Genomic DNA, 21,877 nt, shown 5'->3' on the forward strand with positions numbered 1-21,877 from the left:
GGTACTTTCTCAAGGTAAATGAGAGTATATGTCCATGTAAAGATTTGTACACAGATCTTCATAGCAACCTTATTCATAATAGTCCATAAGTGAAATTCAACCCAAATGTCATCAAGAGGTGAATAAATAAACAAATTATGATATATCCAGATAATGGACTACTTAGAGGAATTACAAAGGGACAGGAGTAAGAGCTCTTGGTGGAGAAGCGTATGTTCATTGTCTTGATTTTGGAGATGGTTTCAGAGGTGTACATCTGTGTCAAAATTTATCAAATTGTACATTTTAAACACATGTAATTTACTGTATGACAATTATACCTGAGAAAGTTGATTAAAAGAATTTTAAGCCCCTTGGGGAAAAAATATGATGGATTGATAGAAGGGTATGAGAACTAGATTGCTAACCAACGTTCATGCAATATGAAGACTTATTGAGCTATATGCCAAGTAGTCTGCTAAGCACTGAGGACTACAGTGGTAAACAAGATAAGACACAGTCCCTGGAGTCTGCTGGTTGCTAAGATTGGACAGAAAAAAGAACAAACTTCTTATTAAGAAAAAAGGGATTAAACAGTCAGGTGACTTTTCTCCTTAATGATTTCCTTTGTGGGGTGATTTTAATATATCCTTTTTCCCCCTTCAGGTTGCTATGGAAACATATGACCACATAAAAGGAAGTCTATTCTGATAATTCTGTTACCTGAGATGCAACTGGACTGAAGAGTGGAACAGGAAAAATTTTAGTGCCAACCTTAATTACAATGGATACTGATTCAGGAGGGCCAGCTAGCACAGAAGATTCTGAGAAACCTGATGGAGTTTCATTGGAAAACAGAGTTCGTCAGGTTGCAGCAACTTTGACCGTGGAAACTAGACTAAAGGAGAAAAACAGTACCTTCTGTGCTTCTGGAGAAACTATAGAAAGGAAAAGATTCTTTCGAAAGAGTGTTGAGATGACAGAAGATGGCAAAGTTGCTGAATCTTCCTCCAAAGATGAGAGAATAAAGACTGCAACAAATATTCCAAGAGTAGAAAAGCTTCCTACGAATGTGCTAAGAGGCAGACAAGAAGTTAAATATGAGCAGTGTTCAAAGGGAATGTCAGAATCCTCAAAAGATTGTTTCAAGGAGAAAAATGAAAAGGAAATGGAAGAAGAAGCAGAAATGAAGGCTGTAGCTACTTCTCCTAGTGGCAGGTTCCTGAAATTTGACATAGAGCTGGGAAGAGGAGCATTTAAAACAGTATATAAAGGACTGGACACTGAAACATGGGTTGAAGTTGCTTGGTGTGAGCTGCAGGTGTGTATACAATCTTCTTGGTTTTAATGCATTCCAGTTTTAGCTGGCCTGGGCTTCTGAGTGATCCAGTATTAAAATGTATCATGGATTAAAATAAAACGAAGGACTTGTCCCCACATCCCTGAAATTATGCTCCTTTCTTAGATCCTCTTAGGAGCTCACGCCAAACTTTTGTTTTTCCTGTTGTTTTCCCCTCTGTTTTAAAGGGAAAAAGTCTATTCTGCCTTTCTTTGGGGAAATGCCCCTAATTCATTACCCTTAGGAAATTCCCGAAACTCTTAATGTCTCATTTTGAAAACTTTTAGTAAATGTATGCCTTATGAGTTGATTGTTATACTAAATATTTGAGAGTGTGATATGTTAGGGATATATGCAGTATGATATTTCCCATCTCTCTTTTTCTTTCAACAAACTTTTGGGGGTTCATGTGTTGTTTTTCAGAACAGGAAATGGTTTTCTTGTTTCTTTGAGGGCTTCTAGTAATATAAACTCCTCTCCATGCCTTTGAGTTTACCTCAGAGAGGATCTCTGGAAGAAATAATCACCAGAATCTACTGAGCTTAGTCAACTGGAATGTTGTTTAGGAAGGAGAAGTGGAAGCATCAGAAGACTAGTTGAATTACCTAGATATTTGTTTCCATAATAAATGTTTATGTGGTACTTGTAACTAATGAAGGACTAAATGGAGACAGAACATCATAGAAAGGGTTATAATAGGAATAGTTTCAGACAGATGTAGGTTAAACCTAAGGAAAAGCTTTGTGACCTCAGCCAGCTCATGGGAAATGGTCAGTGTTCACAATAGGTGCTTAAAATTAAGATTAAATAAAGCCAATCACTAAGTACAGGTTTTTTTGTTGTTCAAATTCCAGTGGTCTCTGTGTGTGGGTGTGTATGTATGTACCATGATTTCACACCTTCTTAATTTACTATAGATTGCCATTTAGATAGGTTGAAATTTAGTCTTGGTCCCTGCATTTCTAGGAAGCCTTTTGTTTCAAAACTTTACTCTGTTTTTTTCTGTTTTTTAAAAAACTTTACTCTCCTTTTGTTTCAAAACACTTACTCTGTCAGTGTTTGCTTTGTATGCAGATTCAGGAGACTACTGTCAGAGACTGAGATTCTGTAAGTCTGGGGTGGGATGCAAGACTGCAATTTTTTTTTTTTTTTCAGTACTCGGGCCTCTCACTGTTGTGGCCTCTCCCGTTGCGGAGCACAGGCTCCGGACGCGCAGGCTCAGCGGCCATGGCTCACAGGCCCAGCCGCTCTGCGGCATGTGGGATCTTCCCGGACTGGGGCACGAACCCGTGTCCCCTGCATCGGCAGGCGGACTCTCAACCAGGGAAGGGAAGGCCAAGACTGCAATTTTAACAAGCTTTCAAAGTGCTTCCAGTATAGGAGGTCCCTTGACGACTCTTTGGAATGCAAGTTACCTAGCAGTCGAGCCATTCCAGTAGTTCTTAAAAGATGTGTGCATGTGCTGTGTGGGGTTTGCTTGGTTTTCTTCTTACCCCCTTTTTACCCTTTAAGAATTTTATTTTAAGGTCTGTGTCACAGTAGGAATATTAGATACTGCGAGTAAACAAACATTAAGATTGCCTGAAATTATACTACTTTGAGGATGCTTTAAACATTTCAGTATATATCTTTATGGACTCTTTCTTTTGCATAAATGTATATATGACTGTATGCCACCCCATGGAATTGTACTGTTAGGTTTGAACAAAACCTTTTTTTAACTTATCATGAACATCTTTTCATTACTGGTAATTGTACATTTACATCATTATTTTTAATAGATGCCCTTATAAGTTATTCAATCTATTGTTGGACTTCTACATTTTTCTCCGATATTTCACTGTTATAACCATGGTTGTGATCAGTATCCTTGCATATATATATATATATATATTGAAAATTATGTAAATTTTAATTTAATCTCTGCATTGTGATTTCAGTAACACTCATCTTTTTCTGGAGTGGGGGCCACAAAATGTAAAATATTTACTATCTGGTCCTTCGTTGTTGTTATTGTCATTTGCTTTTTTCCTTCCAGTTTTATTGAGATATAATTGACATACAACACTGTGTAAGTTTAAGGTGTACAGCATAATGATTTGACTTAAATACATCATGAAATGATTATCACAGTAAGTTTAGTGAACATCGTCTCAAATAGATACAAAATTAAATAGAAAAAATATTTTTTCCTTGTGCTGACAACCCTTAGGATTTACTCCCTTAACAATTTTCATAGATAACATACAGTAGTGGTGTTATCTTTAGCATGTTGTACATTACATCTCTAGTACTTATTTATCTTATAAATCTTTTGACTGCAGTAACACTCATCTTTTAATGATACTCTGTTTGTAAATGGGGGAGATAATTTCCATTCACTTGGTAGTAGGACACATAGTGAAGATATGTCATATATTTTGTAAATTGTGTACTCTAGCTGTGCTAAAGAATGTTTAGGTAAAACTTGAAAATATTTTAGTGGTAGGAACTGCCTAGGGGAATACCTTCTATTATTCACCTGTGGAAAGGTTGAAAGATCCCATAAAGTCTTACTACTCCAAGTGTAGTCTCTGGACCAGCAGCATGGACATCACCTGGGAACTTGGAGCCGCAGGTTCCTAGGCCTCATCCCAGACTATTGAATCAGAGTCTACCTCTTAGTAACATCTGCAGGTGATTTGTATGCACAGTAGAGCTTGAAAAGCACTGAAATAAGGGACTAATTCCAAGAGCTAGCTGAATCAGAGGAGGAATTCCCTTAATACACCAACATGAGCTTTATATTATATCATTTATACTGATTCCTGGCATCCACTCCAGACTTTCTAAATTAGAATTTTCAGGAGGTGAGGCCCAGGAACTTACTTTTTTTAAGAAATTAATTAATTAATTTTGGCTGTGCTGGGTCTTCGTTGCTGCGTGTGGGCTCTAGTTGCGGTGAGCAGGGGGGCTACTCTTCCTTGTGGTGTGCGGGCTTCTCATTGCAGTGGCTTCTCTTGTTGCAGAGCATGGGCTCTAGGTGTGTGGGCTTCAGGAGTTGTGGCTCGCGGACTCTAGAGTGCAGGCTCAGTAGTTGTGGCACACGGGCTTAGTTGCTCCGTGGCATGTGGGGTCTTCCCGGACCAGGGCTTAAACCCGTGTCCCCTGCATTGGCAGGAGGATTCTTAACCATTGTGCCACTGTGGCACCACTGTGCCACAAGTTCCACCAGGAACTTACTTTTATTATTTATTTATTTATATTTTTTATGAAGTTTTATTTTATTATTATTATTTTTTGGTCACACTGTGCAGCTTGAGGGATCTTAGTTCCCCAACCAGGGATCGAACCTGTGGCCCCTGCAGTGGAAGCTCAGAGTCCTAACCACTGGACCGCCAGAGAATTCCCCACAGGAACTTACTTTTAAAAGTTCTCCAGGTAATTGGATATATAGTCAGATTTGGGGATCTCTCATGTGGAGCAAATGTTGTAAATTTTAATTTACAAAAATAAAGTACATTTTAATTTATACAAAGAACAACAATTGCAGTCTTCTATTCTGAAAGGAATGTCAGAATTAGTGGACTTAGTTGATACAATTTTTGGATCTCATGTCACTTTCTGCATATTTGGAATTAGGAAAAACTAACTTATTTAGAATCCCAGAAGGATAAGGGCATCATCTTTTAATTACTTTCCTGTGAGTAGTATGCAGTTTGTAATGTACAATTTCTCATATTTTTTCTGTAAAGTCTTACTCTTTATTATATAATTAAATAATTTTGTTGAAAAACATCCCAGTGAGCAGTTTAAATGTTTAAATTATTCTTGATTCTTTCCCAACCTTTGTTTATATATATATATGTGTGTGTATAATATATAAAATTGGTGTGTCTATACTTTTGTTATCAATTTGACATATATTTTCTATTTATTAACATCATTAAAATATGTAAACTATATTTTATTGCGTACACACCACCTCTTAATCTTCTCCCCTGAAATTTGGCAGTTCTTTTCTTTCTTAAAATTTTATTTTTGCATGTTTGATTTGAAATTCACAGCTCAAAAAAAGGTTTTTATACCTTTTTCTCTTGATGGCATTTCCGCCTATTGTAGATACTTGAGCCTTGTGTAACAATTCTTAAAAGCCTCATATCCATTTATTTAGAATACATGGACTTTAGGGCAGTGCAAAGAACAAGGAGAGACAGATTTTACTGCTGATATTTGACTTTGAGGATGTTGAAAACAAACAAATCCTTTGAAGATGTGGGTCAGATTTAGGATTTGGCCATAAACATTTGCATTTCAACAGTTTGTCATATTTTATGGTTTCTATAATTTGATTTTTAATGCATTATTGGGAAGAACCTGTTGTTCTTTGTAAAGAATTGTAAATTACTTGGTAAATTGGTAATTTATTGTGAGTGAGGGCTGTCAGTCATACATTTTATTTAGAAGACTTTTAGTTCATGATGTTGAAAGACCTGGTCACATGTCACTAAAAGACCTGTTTAGTAACTTTTAGAACGAGTCAGTCACAAGAGTTTGTAATAGTTTTCTCCTACACTAACAACATGAAAATCAACAACACCTTGCTTTTACATATGGAAACACAACCAGTTTTTGCTTTACTTCCGCTAGCATGCTTGTCATTTGTTTTCTTGATGGAACTGAGTTTTCATATAACGCTATTTTCCAATTGAAGGAACATCATAGATATGTAAAATTTTTTGTTATTTGACTCTTTCTAAAATGTATTTGAGTGTGCTTGTAATAAGCTTCACTGTGGGGTCAATTCTGTGATTGTGTGTTTTTCAAGGTAATTAAACAGGCCTTCTTTAAGTAACATCTAACAACTAGACCTCTAACAAGTCAGCTGTAGTCTCTGAACTGAACCAAAAATGGCACTGAAAAGAAAGATTTAAAAAAAGACATAGTTGACTGTAGCAAGTTGATGTGTTGAGTGAGCATTCTAATACACTTTGATTATAGTAATGAAGATATTTCAAGCAATGCAGTAGAAGTAACAGTTTAAAGATCTGTACTTTCATGCCTAAAGTATCTTATCAAAATTGTGGAGGAACTTGTTTCTGTTTTATTTTCATTTATCAAATAAAAACACTTTGGGGAGAAGTATATTTTTAGGCAGACGTACATTTAATTGTGAAATTAGAATTAGATAATAATGTGAAAATAGCTGAATTTCCAATAAAGGAAAAAGTAAAATATATGCTAGAATTTCTGTTTCTGAATAAATATTGTTGTCTAAAGTATTCACTCTGGGATATTTTTGCTCTTAAAATATTTTTGTTATGACCCTCTTGGAAGTGATTCCAGATTCTGTTAGAGCTACACAAGAAAATGCTTCATTACATATAAGCACACCCTAAATAGTGTTATTCAGTTTTAATTTCCCACTGTCTTCATCAGACCCAGCCCTCAAAGTGCAATACTCTCATAGGCAAAGAATGATTACATCGAAGGGAGGAGGGATAAAACTTGCTTAACTATATATGTTCTAGTTTCTTTGTTTAAAAGCTAGTCACATAACTTTATTAAGTATAAACCAAAGACAGATGTTTTCATAAAATGACAAAGGGTGAGAGTGGCAGGAGACAGACTTGGTCTGGGAAATACCATTAATTTCCCCAGTTAGTTCAATGAGTTAGTTTTGAGCTAACTATCTGCTTGATAGATAACAAATTGATACATCTAGTTGGCTGAATGAATAATTGCACCCCGAAGATGTTCATGTCCTAATCCCTGGAACCTATGTTACGTAACATTGCAAAATGGATTTTGCAGCTACGATTAAACTAAAGATCTTGTGATAGGTAGATTATCCTGGATTATCTGGGTGGGCCCAGTGTAATCACAAGGATCCTTTTTTTAAAAAAGTATTTATTTATTTATTTGGCTGCGTTGGGTCTTAGTTGCGGCACGCGGGATCTTTCGTTGCGCCACGCAGGCTTCTCTCTAGTTGTGATGTGTGGGTTTTTCTCTCTAGTTGTGGTGCATGGGCTCCAGGGTGTGTGGGCTCTGTAGTTTGTGGCACGCGGGCTCTCTCGTTGACGTGTGCGAGCTCAGTAGTTGTGCTGCACAGGCTTAGTTGTCCTGCAGCGTGTGGGATCATCTTAGTTCCCCGACCAGGGATTGAACCCACGTCCCTTGCATTGGAAGGTGGATTCTTTACCACTGGACCACCAGGGAAATCCCACAAGGGTCCTTTTGAGAGGAAGGATGGCCATTAGTCAGAAGGAGATCTGATAATGGAAACTGAGGTTGGAGTGATAGGAATATGGGCAACCTCTAAAAGCTGGGAAAGACAAGGAAACAGATTCTTCCCTAGAGCATACAGAAGGAACACAGCCTTGCCAACACCTTGATTTTAGTTGAGACTCATTTGGATTTTTTTTTTTTTTTTTTTTTTTTTGCGGTACGCGGGCCTCTCACTGTTGTGGCGTCTCCCGTTGCGGAGCACAGGCTCCGGACGCGCAGGCTCAGCGGCCATGGCTCACAGGCCCAGCCGCTCCGCGGCATGTGGGATCTTCCTGGACCGGGGCACGAACCCGTGTCCCCTGCATCGGCAGGCGGACTGTCAACCACTGCGCCACCAGGGAAGCCCTCATTTGGAGTTTTGATCTCTACAATTGGAAGATAATAAATTTGTGTTGTTTTAAGCCACTAAATTTGTGGTAATTTGTTATAGCAGCAATAGGAAATGAATACAGTACACATAGCTATGATTTATTCATTTGTTCATTCATTCAACAAATAAATATTCAGTACCTACAGTGTACCAGAACTGTGCTAAGTGCTAGGGATGTAATGGGGATAAAAAGCAGACACAGGCACCATTTTCATAAAGCTTACAGTAGAGGTAGTTTATAGTCAGTAAGAAGAAGGCTTGGAGATTGGAATTAGTGAAAAGATGAAAGGGCTGTTAAATATAGATTTGTTTGAAAGAAATGGTAGGGTTGGGAAGAGCAAGCGACATGGATACTACTCCTTTACTACTTAGTTTTCTTTTTTATTTTGAGATAATTTGCTACTAACAGAATAGTTGCAAAGATAGTATAGAAGTTCCTGTATGTCCTTCACTCAGTTTTCCCTTATGCTAATATTTTAATCAGAGAACATTTATCAAAACTTAAGAAATTAGTATTACTACAGTACTATTAACTAAAGTACCGAACTTGTTTGGATTTCACCAGTTTTCCTACTGGTGTTCTTTTTTCAATGGTATGATCCAGTTCAGGATCCCACATTGCATGTAGTTATGTCCCTTTAGTCTCTTCCAATCTGTGACAGTTCTTCAATCTTTGTTTTTCATGATCTTGAACTTTTAATGAGTACTGCTCAGTTAGTTTGTAGAGTGTTCCTTAATTTGGGTTTGTCTTATGTTTTCACATGATTAGATTTAGGCTATGAATTTTGGCAAGAATACCATAACATTTATTCATTGGAATTACCTCTTAGTTTTGTGTGGTCTCTTCTTAAGTATGACTGTTAAGTTTCTGAAAACCCAACAATTGGGGAAATTTGTTATTGAGGAACTTTAGTATATCTTAAGTTATAAATAATGGTGTCATACACTTTTGCATTTATCAAAATTAGTATTAATTGAGTACTTATGCAGGTACTTAATTTGAATATTTTATTTAATCTTGCAATAGTTATATGAGGTAGGGATGATTAGTTTTCAGGTGGTAGAAGTGAGGTTTAGATACATTAAGTAACTTTCCCAAAGGGGTAGAGTAAGGATTTATAGTCCATCAATTGTATATATAAAACACTTACATAGATGATTTAAGAATTTCCTCCTCATTACTTATTTGAGCAGATCACTCTTTCATGTTTTTAACCATTTTACAACAAATGATTTCTTAAATGGACACTGTTTAAAATAAGATTCTTTTTTTCCCCCCCAAATGAGTTAGAACTTAATTTTGGGCTTCAGGACCAGCGTCAGAGACTCTAGTCTGAGAAATCATCATTCCTGTAAAATAAGGTTCTTAACATTAAACTAACTGCTGAAGCTCAAAGGGTACTAGTTAATGGTGTCATTTAAGGACACTGTCTGGCTTGGGGGCTCTGAGGAACAGTTTCATGGTTGGGTTGCCATGGTTCAGTGTCTGGCCTTCACCTTTTGTCAGTGTCTAGAGGTGGTTGGACACGTTGGGGAGACTGACTTGTGCTAACTCAAATGCCTAGGTTTAGGACAGAAATTTATTAATTTAGAATGAATTAATGAATTAATTTTATCTGATATAGTTGTTAGGTCATATGGTCTAACTGGTCTGTAGGTTAGATACATGGGAAGCTAAATTATAATCAGAAGCTGGCTTAGTAAGTACAGAGTCAGAACAAAGGTACTAAATGTTCCTGTGTGTCCTGCTAAAACAGTATACTGACCGAATGAACTGGATGCTCAGGTCCTAACTGGATGAGGACATCCTCTTTGTTCAACAGTACTGGAAGACAAGTGAACCTGGTTATGTCGGTGGTTCATCCCCCTTTCCATATGTTATCTTTATCACCATCGATGAGCACTTTTCTTTAGGTATTAATACATACCATTGCTGTCTAAAAGCTTTAACATGCTCGTATGGCCAAACTGTGATTATTATATGCTGATTTCTTGATTAATACTTTGATGTTACCATTTAAAAATTATAATTACCCTAGTGTGTGTTTATTTCATTTAGTTTTACACATATCTCTCCATGGAAAGTGTTTTGTGAATGACGTATCTGAGGTCATTACTGTGAATATTGTTTCTGAGAGGCAGAGCTTTGAACTAGGAAGTACTTGGGATTCATAACACAGCAGACCTAAGTTCGTTTGCCTGTGCCAGTTAGGTACCTTGGGCAAGCTAAGCAGTTTAGCATTTTGGAGCTTTACTTTTTCACTTTTTTAAAAAAGAAAAATATAATAAATATTACTGATATCCAAAAAAAGAATAATAACCTCATATTTATCCAGAATATTCATTGATATTTAAGAACCATTTTGAAGCCTTCATAGCATTCATATTTACTTGAACAAGTTATTTTATAATACAGCTTTTATAACAATGTTGATGATTTCTTCCTTTTTTCACGTTTGCAGAAACAGATCCACATAGCCTCTGACTTGGTTCTGTAGTTCATTGTTGGTGTTTGCATTAAGAGACATAGCTGATAACGCCATAGTTTACCTTTTGGAAACTAAATGCTTCTTATCTTGAATAAATACATATGCAGGTTAGTCATGTTGGTATTGTGCCTTGTCTCAGGAAAGGTTTTGCATACATTTTTAGCATTCCGTATATTATAATAGATTAAGTGTTTAGTTAACATGAGGACAATATTTCTTTTTAAAGAAGTGTGGAGTAGTTAAAATCTGTTTGGTAAATTTGTATTTGACCTCTATTATATTTATCAGCCATATAAATTAATATTTGTAACACTGAAAAATTGATATTTGATGCTATTTTTTGGTGACCTTACTACTGGAGACAGTAGATTTAGGGATCATTTTTGTAGACTATAATTTTCCGACTGTCAGCTCCATTAACTGTCACTGCTCTCTAGTTTGCCTTTTGTGGTTCATCACTCCTTTCTTGAGTACGAACTCTACTCATTGGCGACGTGTGAAAATTACCTTATCAAAGTGGTTATCATTAATACAATAGAGTGTGTGTGTGTGTCTGTGTGTCAATCTGTCTGTGTTTAAAGGAGGATTACTATAGTAGCTGAAAACTTTCCTTTGATTTTGGTGCTAGTTTGACAGGTTTACTTTCCTCTCACTGAATTAGAAGTGGACCTTTGAAGATCTTGGCTATACCTTTTTAGTGGACTTTACCTCCAGCATTATGTCTGGGACAGCAGTTGTAATTTTGTAAAGCTGTTTACTCTTAATGCTGACTACTTTTGATCCATAGGATCAAAGGATAAAGTGGAGTAATTTAGTTTGGTACATAAAAGACTTGTGCTCTGCTAATTTAATCAGAAGGCATCAAAATTTATTCATTATTCTTCAGAGTAGATCTGCTGATCTATCATGAGAGGATGACTCCTAGCTAATTACAGGGACATTTAGGATTTATTAGTCATTTTAGGTTAGCTAGAAAAGCATAAACACTTTACTTGTTTCCAGCTCTCTTCTAAGTTTGTTGTTCCTTGCTTTTGTTCTTTGAGTTCCTTAACTCTTTTTTTTTCAGGCTTTAAAAAATATTGAGATACACTGTGTAAGTTTAAGGTGTACAACTGTTGGTTTGATACATTTATATATTGCAATATGATCACTATAGTAACGTTAGTTAACACCTTTATCATGCATGTCACATATTTATCATTTCATTTTTGTGTTGAGAACAGCCAAGATTTAGTCTGTTAGGAACTTTGAAGTTTACCATACAGTATTGTTGACTATAATTACTATGCTGTATATTAGATCTCTAGAACTTATTTCTCTACTAGTTGTAAGTTTGTACCCTGAAATAACATTCCCCTACCCCTCAGCCCCTGGTAACCACTATTCTACTCTGATTTTACAAGTTCAGATTTTTAGACTCCCATATAAATGTATGATATTTGTAATTTGAAGGGATATCTGCATACCCATGTTCATTGCAGCATTCACAGTAGCCAAGATATGACAACAACCTAAGTGTCTGTCAACAGAAGAATGGGTAAAGTAGATGTGATGTGTATACGTATACAATGGAATATTATTCAGCCATGAGAAAGAAGGAAATCCTGCCATTTGTGACAACATAGAAAGACCTTTAATGCATTGCTCTCAGTGAGATGTCAGAGAAAGACAAATACTATAAGTTCCTTAACTCTTTTTTAAAATAAATTTTTATTGTGACAAAATGTACATAACATAAAATTTACCATTTTAACCATTTTAAGTGTACAATTCAGTGGCATTAAGTACGTTCACCTTCACTACCACCCATTTCCAGAACTTTTTCATCATCCCAAACTGAAACTCTGTACCCATTAAACAATAACTCAGGTGTCCATCGACAGATGAATGGATAAAGATGTGGCACATATATACAATGGAATATTACTCAGCCATAAAAAGAAACAAAATTGAGTTATTTCTAGTGAGGTGGATGGACCTAGTCTGTCATACAGACTGAAGTAAGACAGAAACTTACTAACACATAAATATGGAATCTACAAAAAAAAAAAGGTTCTGATGAACTTAGGGGCAGGACAGGAATAAAGATGCAGACTAGAGAATGGACTTGAGGACACGGGGAGGGGGAAGGGTAAGCTGGGACGAAGTAAGAGAGTAGCATTGACATATATACACTACCAAATGTAAAATAGATAGCTAGTGGGAAGCAGCTGCATAGCACAGGGAGATCAGCTCGGTGCTTTGTGACCACCTAGAGGGGTGGGATAGGGAGGGTGGGATAGGGAGACGCAAAAGGGAGGGGATATGGGGATATATGTATACATATAGCTGATTCACTTTGTTTTACAGCAGAAACTAACACAACATTGTAAAGCAATTGTACTCCAATGAATATGTTAAAAAAAAAAAAAACCTCCCCATTCCCTACTCTTCCCATCCCCTGGTAACCACTATTCTACTTTCTGTCTCTATGAATTTGTCTATTCTAGGTATCCCATATAAGTGGAATCATACAATATTTGTTCTTTTGTGTCTGGGTTATCTCACTTAGCGTAATGTTTTCAAGATTCATCTATGCTGTAGCATGTATAAGAATTTCATTCCTTTTTAAGACTGAACTTGTATGTATATACCACACTTGTTTTATCCATTCATCCATTGATGGACATTTGTATTGTGTCCACCTTTTGGCTATTATGAATAACACTGCTATGATATTAGTGTACAAATATCTGCTCAAGTCCCTGCTTTCAATTATTTTTGGTATATACCTAGAAAGTGAGATTGCTGGATCATATTTCAGTTTTTTAGGAACTGCCATACTGTTTTCCATAGCGTTCATTTTACATTCCCACCAGCAATGAACATGGGTTCTATTTACTCCACATGTTTGCCAATATTTGTTATTTTCTGTGTGTGTGTGTGTGTGTGTGTGTGTGTGTTTAATAGCCATCCTAATGGGTGTGAAGTGGCATCTCATTCTGGATTTGATTTGCATTTCTCCAATGACTAGAGATGTTGAGCCTCTTTTTGTGTGCTTATTCACCATTTGTATTTCTGGTTTTGAAAAATGTCTATTCAAGTCCTTTGCCAATTTTTGAATTGGGTTGTTATTGTTGTTGCTGTTGTTGTTGAGTGACAGGAGTTCTTTTATATATTCTGAGTATTAATCCCTTATTAGATATAGAGTTGCAAATATTTTCTCCCATTCTGTAGATTGCCTTTTCACTGTCTTATGGTGCCTTTAATGCACAAGTTTTAAATTTCTTTTCTTTTTTTTGAGTGGGGGGTGGTACGCGGGCCTCTCACTGTTGTGGCCTCTCCCGTTGTGGAGCACAGGCTCCGGACGCTCAGGCCCAGCGGCCATGGCTCATGGGCCTAGCCGCTCCGCGGCATGTGGGATCTTCCCGGACCGGGGCACGAACCCGTGTCCCCTGCATCGGCAGGCGGACTCTCAACCGCTGCGCCACCAGGGAAGCCCAAGTTTTTAATTTTGATTAAGTTCAGTTTATATATTTTATCTTTTGTTGCCTGTGTACTTTCACTTAAAAATTCATTGCTAAACCCAGTGTCATGAAGATTTTTCCCCTATGTTTTCTTATAAAAGTTTTATAATTTTACCTCTTATGTTTATTAGGTCTTTGATGCATTTTGAGTTAATTTTTGTATATGGTGTAAGGTAAGGGTAACCACTGTTCTGCTCTCTGTTTTTACAAGTTCTTCATTCTTTTGCACATGGATACTCAGTTTCTCCAACCTTTTGTGAAGAGACAATCCTTTCTCCATTGAAAGATCTTGACATCCTTGTCGAAAATCATCTATTTGACTATTTATATGAGGGATTATTTCTAGCTCTATAGTCTATTCCATTGATATTTATGCCAGTATCACAGTGTTTTGATTACCATAGCTTTGTAGTAAGTTTTGAAGTCCAGAACTCCAACTTTGTTCTTTTTTCAAGATTGTTTTGGTTATTTGAGGTCCCTTGAGATTCCGTATGAATTTTAGGATGGGTTTTTTTTTAATTTCTGGGTTTTTTAGGATAGTTTTTTTTTATTTCTGCAAAACAGTGGGATTTTGATAGAATCTGCAGATCTCTTTTGGCATTGACATCATAACAGTATTAAGGTTTTCAATCCGAAAAAATGGGATGTGTTTCTATTTATTTATGTCTTCTATAATTTTAGCAATGTTTTGTAGTTTTAAGTGTTATAAGTCTTTTGCCTCCTTAGATAAGTTTCTTCCTAGATATTTTATTCTTTTTGATGCTATTATAAATTGAATTATTTTCTTAATTTCCTTTTTGGATTATTTATTTTAGTGTATAGAAGCACAACTTTTTTTTTCCTTTTTCATTAGGGTGAATTTATTTATAATTTATCATTACATCAGTGCTATCCCCCTTGGGGTTCCCAACTTTATGCAGGATATCCCTTTATATTCTAGAAGCACAACTTATTTTTGAGTGTTGATTTTGTATCCTGCAACTTTGCTGAACTAGTTTAGTAGTGATTCATTTTTTAAATATATATATACATATATATCTTCTTTTAAAAAATTTTTTTTAACATCTTTATTGGAGTATAATTGCTTTACAATGGTGTGTTAGTTTCTGCTTTATAACAAAGTGAATCAGTTATACATATACATATGTTCCCATATCTCTTCCCTCTTGTGTCTCCCTCCCTCCCACCCTCCCTATCCCACCCCTCTAGGTGGTCACAGAGCACCGAGCTGATCTCCCTGTGCTATGCAGCTGCTTCTCACTAGCTATCTATTTTACGTTTGGTAGTGTATATATGTCCATGCCACTCTCTCACTTTGTCACAGTAGTGATTGATTTTGAGTGTCTGGAAAAGGAAGCTAACCACTAGTAAAAAGGAAAAAAATATGATATATTTTTAAGTTAACAGGAATAAAGTAAACAGCAAAGTAAAATAAAAAAAGAACCTAAAATAAGATGGAAGGACTAAAATTAAATATATCTTTTGCTATATCAAATGTGGACAGATTGCACTTGCAGGAGTACCAACCAATATTAATATCTATTATAGAAGAAAGAAAGTAAACTTAAAGCATTAAACAGGGTATTATAAAGTTATTTACTTCACAGTTTAAGAAGATAAAGCCCTTTGATAAAGACCTATAGGCACCAAAAAGATTCTGGCTAATATTTTAAATTCAGAACCTCTAATAGATTAAAGGAAAATGGATAAACATATAGCTGTAGTAGGAAATTTCAGGTGCAGATCAAGTGGACGAAAAGTGAATAAATATAGAGGAAGTGAATTATATAATCCACAAACTCCATTTGATGGATATATAGAAGCTTATATTCTCCAAATGGGGAATATACATTTTTATGGTCTACAAGCCACTAAAAAAGTTGGTTAAATATGTGGCCCAAAGAAAACCTTAAGTTAAAAGAAAAGAGATTTTATATTCTGTATTACTCAATAAAATTAGAAATAAATAATGAAAAAAGTAACCAAAAAACTCTTAACTAATTGGAGATCAGAAATCGCACTCCTAGATAAAATTTGGATCAAGGAGAAAATCAAAACTCAAAGTATAAACTACCTAGAAAGCAATGAAAAAGAAGACATTGCAACAAAACTTGTGAGTCATTGCAAAAGCTATACCCAGAAGAAAATTTATCAGCTAAAATGTCTTCATTATTAATGAACAGTAACTGTTGGGTTGGCAAAAAAGTGCCTTCGTTTTTCAAGTAAAAATAAAAGACACATTTTTCATTTTCACTAAGAAATTTATTGAACAACGTATTCACCCTTTTGTTCTACTACCTCCTGCCATTTTTCAGGCAACTCCATAATTCCAACTTCCCAAAACTTTTTATCATTTTTTTTCTTTCGGTATGTGGTCCTCTCACTGTTGTGGCCTCTCCTGTTGCGGAACACAGGCTCCGGACGCGCAGGCTCAGTGGCCATGGCTCATGGGCCTAGCCGCTCCACGGCATGTGGAATCTTCCCGGACCGGGGCACGAACCCGTGTCCCCTGCATCGGCAGGCGGACTCCCAACCACTGCGCCACCAGGGAAGCCCCGCTTTTTATCTTTTTGAGCAAAGAGCTCTTCCAGGTGCCTTTTACAGTCTTCCAGGGAATGGAAATTTTTTCCATTAAGAGAATTTTGTAAAGACCGAAATAAATGGAAATCCGAAGGTGCAATGTCTGGTGAATATGGCAGATGAATCAGAACTTCCCAGCCAAGCTGTAACAGGTTTTGCCTGGTTATCAAAGAAACATGTGGTCTAGTGTTATCCTGGTGGAAGATTATGCGTTTTCTGTTGACTAATTCCAGACGCTTTTCATCAAGTGCTGCTTTCAGTTGGTCTAATTGGGAGCAGTACTTGTTGGAATTAATCGTTTGGTTTTCCAGAAGGAGCTCATAATAGAGGACTCCCTTCCAATCCTACCATATACATAACATCACCTTCTTTGGATGAAGACCAGCCTTAGGTGTGGTTGGTGGTGGTTCATTTCACTTGCCCCACGATCTCTTCCGCTCCACGTTATTGTACAGTGTCAAAGGAATTCACATAACCAAGCTGGTGCAAATGATTTTCACCGCTTGATTTGGATATTCTGAATATGTCGGCTATCTCCCACATGGTATAACGTTGATTGTTCTCAATGAATGTCTCGATTTGATGGTTATCAACTTCAACTGGTCTACCCAACTGTAGAGCATCGTCCAGCGAGAACTCTCCAGCACGAAACTTCGCAAACCACTTTTGACATGTTCGATCAATCACAGCACCTTCTCCATACACTGCAGCAATCGTTTTTTGCATTTCGGTTGCGTTTTTACCTTTCTTGAAATAATAAAGTATAATATGCCAAAAATGTTGCTTTTTTTCTTCCATCTTCAATATTAGAATCACTACACAAAAATTCACCAATTTTGATAAGAGTTTTTTTTAAATGCACGCTGATATGACAGCTGTCACATACAATCTAACAAAATTGTTTGAATGAAGTTAAAGACTATTAAGTGCTACTAGAGCCATCTTATGGAAAAAACTGGCCAAACCTGTGGCCAACCCGATAGAAGGAATTTAGTACCTATCTTAAGACATTAGGGAAATAACAGTAAAAGAAAGCAAAATAAAGGAAGAGGGAATTAATAAAGATACCTGAAATCAAAAATTATAAATAGATATGAAATTCTAATATTTTGGACTCTCTGAAAAATGATTAATAAACCTGATGAAAGAAAATATGAGGGCAAAAAATACATGAGAGAAGATATGAGAAATGCAACATAGCCAGCTCTGGAAGAGTAAAAGAATTATAAGAGAATATGATGTGGACATTTGACAACAAATTTTCCTAACATTTTCATATGAAACATTTCAAATATAGAACAAAGTTGAAAATCTTAGAACATTCGTAATATCTGCTGTCTAGATTCTACCTTTCACATTGATAACACAGTTTAAATCTTAAGTAATGGATTACTCCTAATCAAAATATAAACCCAAAATGTACAGGAGAAAAAGAAAAGTTAAATAGGCCAGTTATTAAGACGATGTAGAGAGGGGATTTAAGCTCTTTTTTTCCCCCTCTTAATACCAGGGCAAGGAAGCATCCCAAGAATTTGCAATGCGAAATTGTTTATAATAAAGAAAACTTGGATCAGTCTAAATGCCCATCAATGGGTGAATGGCTAAATTGTGTTAGAACTATCTAATGAGATATTATAGAATAGTTAAACTAGAATTATACATATCAAAATACATAAATATAAAAAATGTAATATTGAGCAAAATAATTTGCAAAAGGACACATACCATGTGATAACCAATTATATCTCCTACAGTAGCAAGGAATAATTGGAAATTGCAATTTTTAAAAAGTACTATTTACAGTAGCACCCAAAAATGAAATACTTAAGTATAAATAACAAAGTATGTGTAGAATCTGTATGCTGATAACTAAAAAACACTGTTAAAAGAAATCGAAGATCTCTATAAATGGATTGGTTGGTTGGAAGACTCACTGTTGCTAAGATGTTCATTCTCTCCATATGACCTAGAAATTCAAAACAATTATATCGGAATCCCAGCAGGAATGTTTTTACATGTTGACAAGCTGATTCTAAAACTAATATGGAAAGGCAAGGAACTAGAATAGCTGAAACAATTTTGATAAAGAAGAACAAGTTTGAAGAATTCATGTTAACTGATTTCTAGACTTACTCTAAAGGTATAGTAATAATACATGTATGGTATTGGCAAAAAGGTAGACACACAGATCAGTGGAACAAAACAGAGTTCAGAAATAGACCCAAACACATATGGTCAAGTGATTTTAAAAAGGAAAATGGTGCAATGTTAATTTGGCATAGAAAGGATGGTCTTTTCAACAAAAGGTGCTGGAACAATTGGACATACATATTCAAAAAAATGAATCTTGACCTAACTCTCATACATTATACAAAGTTTAACTCAAAATAAATTATAGACCTAAAAAGTAAAACAAGAAACTAAAACTTCTAGAAGGAAACATATGAGAAAATCTTTTTGAAATTTTGGTTAGGCAGAGAGTTCTTGGATATAACAACAAAATCATGATCCAAAGAAAAAAATCAATAAATTGGACTTCATCAAAATTAAAATATTTTGCTCTAAGAAAGACATGTTAAGAGAATGAAAAGACAGTCCACAGACTGGCAAATAATATTTTCTTTCCTTTTTAAAAAAATTTATTTATTTTTGGCTGCGTTGGGTTTTCATCACCGCGCACGGGCTTTCTCTAGTTGCGGCAAGAGGGGGCTACTCTTCATTGCGGTGTGTGGGCTTCTCATTGTGGTGGCTTCTCTTGTTGCAGAGCACAGGCTCTAGGCGCACAGGCTTCAGTAGTTGTGGCTTGTGGACTCTAGAGTGCAGGCTCAGTAGTTGTGGCACACCGGCTTAGTTGCTCCACGGCATGTGGAATCTTCCCAGACCAGGGATCAAACCTGTGTCCTCTGCATTGGCAGGCAGATTAGTAACCACTGCGCCACCAGGGAAGTCCCCCTGGCAGAGAATATTTTCAAATCACATATGTGACAAAGGACTTGTGTCCAGAATCTGTAAAGAACTCGCAAAACTTAACAAGGTAAAACAACCCAATTTAAAATGGGCTTAAGATTTGAACAGTCATCTCACCAAAGAACACAGATATATGGCAAGTAAGCGTTTGAGAAGATGCTTTAAATAAGGAAATTATATTGTTAGGGAAAAGGAAATTAAAACCATAATCTCATACTCCAGTACAACTATTAGAATGGCTAAAACCAACCAAACCAGAAAAGCCACCTGACAGTACCAGCTGTTGGTGAGGATGAAGAATGCAGAGAAATTCTCATATATTGCTGTCTTTTTCTTATAAAGTTAAGCATACCTTATGACCAATCAATCCTACATGAGATAGTTACCCAAGAAAACCTATGTTCACACAAAGACGTGTACATGAATATATTTATAGTAGCTTTATTTATAATTACTCAAAACTGAAATCACCCAAATTCTCCTCATCTGGGGAATGGATAAGTCGACTATGTTTCATCCATAGGTGGAATACTATTCAACAATTAAAAGCAACAAACTATTGATACTTGCACAATAAGGATAAATCTAAAAGACATTATGCTAAGTGAAAGATGCCAGGCTCAAAGGCTTTCTTCTCATTTATAAGAGTTTCTAGAAAAGACAAAATTATAGGAATAATAAATAGATCAGTGGTTTCTAGAATTTAAGGGTGAGGTGAGAGTTTGACTATAAAGGGATGGTGCAAGGGAGTTTTTTCGGGGGAGTGATGGAACTGTTCTGTATTTTAATTGTGGCAGTGGTTACATGACTTTATGCATTTGTTGAAACTCATGAAACTGTACACCAAAAAGAGTCAATTTTACTAGATATAAACTTTAAAATAAAATTTAATATATGGCTCAGGAGAAAGAAGCTGAGAGACTATCAGTTCTTTCTCCCTACCCCCGGCCTGCACAAAAAAAATCTTACTGAAACTCTGGACAAATGGAAAGCCATGTTCTTAGATGGTTTTCAGATGCCAGTTTTATCCAAAATTTTATATATGTTTCCAATTAAGATTCCAGGGGATTCTATTTTATTTTATTTTGTATTGATTTACTTTTAAACTTTTTATTTTATATTGGAGTATAGTTGATTAACAATATTGTGCCAGTTTCAGCTGCACAACAAAGTGATTCAGTTACTCATATACACGTATCTATTCTTTTTCAAATTCCTTTCCCAATTAGGCCGCCACGTAATATTGAGCAGAGTTCCCTGTGCTATACAGCAGGTCCCCGTTGGCTATTCATTTTAAATATAGTACTGTGTACACATCAATCCCAAACTCTCTAATCATCTCTCCCCCCAATCCTTCCCTCCTGGCAACCACAAGTTCGATAAGTCTGTGAATCTGTTTCTGCTTTACAAGTAAGTTCATTTGTATCATTTTTTTAAGATTCCGCATATAAGGGATATCATACAATATTTCTCCCTCTCTGTCTGACCCACTTCACTCAGCACAACAATCTCCAGGTCCATCCATGTTGCCACAGATGGCGTTACTTCATTCTTTTTAATGGCCAAGTAACATTCCATTGTATATATGTACCACATCTTCTTCATCCATTCATCTGTTGATGGACATTTAGGTTGCTTCCATGCCTTGGCTATTGCTGCTGTTGTAAAGCTGCACTGAGCAGCTTATGGGATTTTAGTTCCACGACCAGGGATCAAACCCGGGCCCTTGGCAATGAGTGTGCAGAGTCCTAACCAGTGGACCACCAGGGTATTCCTGATTCTCTTTTATTTTAATTGAAAAAAATGATCTTAATTTTTTTATGGAATATAAATAGATTAGCCAAGAAAATAATGAAGAATAGGAAAGTGACTTAGTCTTACCAGTTATTAAACATACTGAAAGCTACTGCCATAGGAATAGACAGATTGGTGGAAGGAAGCAGAACCCATTGTAGCTGGAAATTTAATATACAACAAACATGTTCTTCAAGTCAGTGAGAAACGAATGGTTTAAGTGGTGCTAGCAAAACTGATTAACCATCTAGATGAGAATACTGCATGTACAGAAATGGATTCCAGATGGATTAAGAAGTTAAATATAAAAAGTAAAGTCTTAGAAGACTAAAATTTAGATATTTACATAAGAGATATTCAATAAAGTAAAAGATATTACTGAGTGACTATGGGGTGTACTAAATGGTCATTATCTGAAGAAAAGACTCTTCTGTGCCAGTCTTCTCCCCCTAATTTTCCAGATATAACTGCAGTTATTCATTTGTATATCTGTCTAGTCCTTTTTCAATACATTTAAATATATACTAGAAAGCATAGCATTGTTCGGGATGGTTCTTCTTTTATGTACAAAGTATATTATAAATTT

At 36.0% G+C, this 21,877-nt stretch overlaps 1 protein-coding gene and 1 non-coding gene across 3 annotated transcripts in view; one reads left to right on the forward strand and one right to left on the reverse strand.

The window, feature by feature from the left end:
• Positions 1-685: 685 nt before the first annotated feature.
• Positions 686-21,877, forward strand: part of WNK3 (WNK lysine deficient protein kinase 3) — a 147,327-nt gene continuing 126,135 nt past the window's right edge. For both annotated transcript variants that reach the window (XM_060138500.1, XM_060138501.1), the window contains exon 1: positions 686-1,300. In XM_060138500.1, the coding sequence (XP_059994483.1) occupies positions 764-1,300 (537 nt within the window). In that variant the 5' untranslated portion in view covers positions 686-763. The remainder of the gene's footprint in view (positions 1,301-21,877) is intronic.
• LOC132514156 (small nucleolar RNA SNORD52) lies at positions 9,240-9,307 on the reverse strand. The gene has a single exon (XR_009538648.1). It is a non-coding gene; the product is annotated as a small nucleolar RNA SNORD52 (small nucleolar RNA).

The sequence above is a fragment of the Lagenorhynchus albirostris genome, chromosome X (genome assembly GCF_949774975.1).
Source record: "Lagenorhynchus albirostris chromosome X, mLagAlb1.1, whole genome shotgun sequence".
NCBI classification, from domain to species: Eukaryota; Metazoa; Chordata; class Mammalia; order Artiodactyla; family Delphinidae; genus Lagenorhynchus; species Lagenorhynchus albirostris.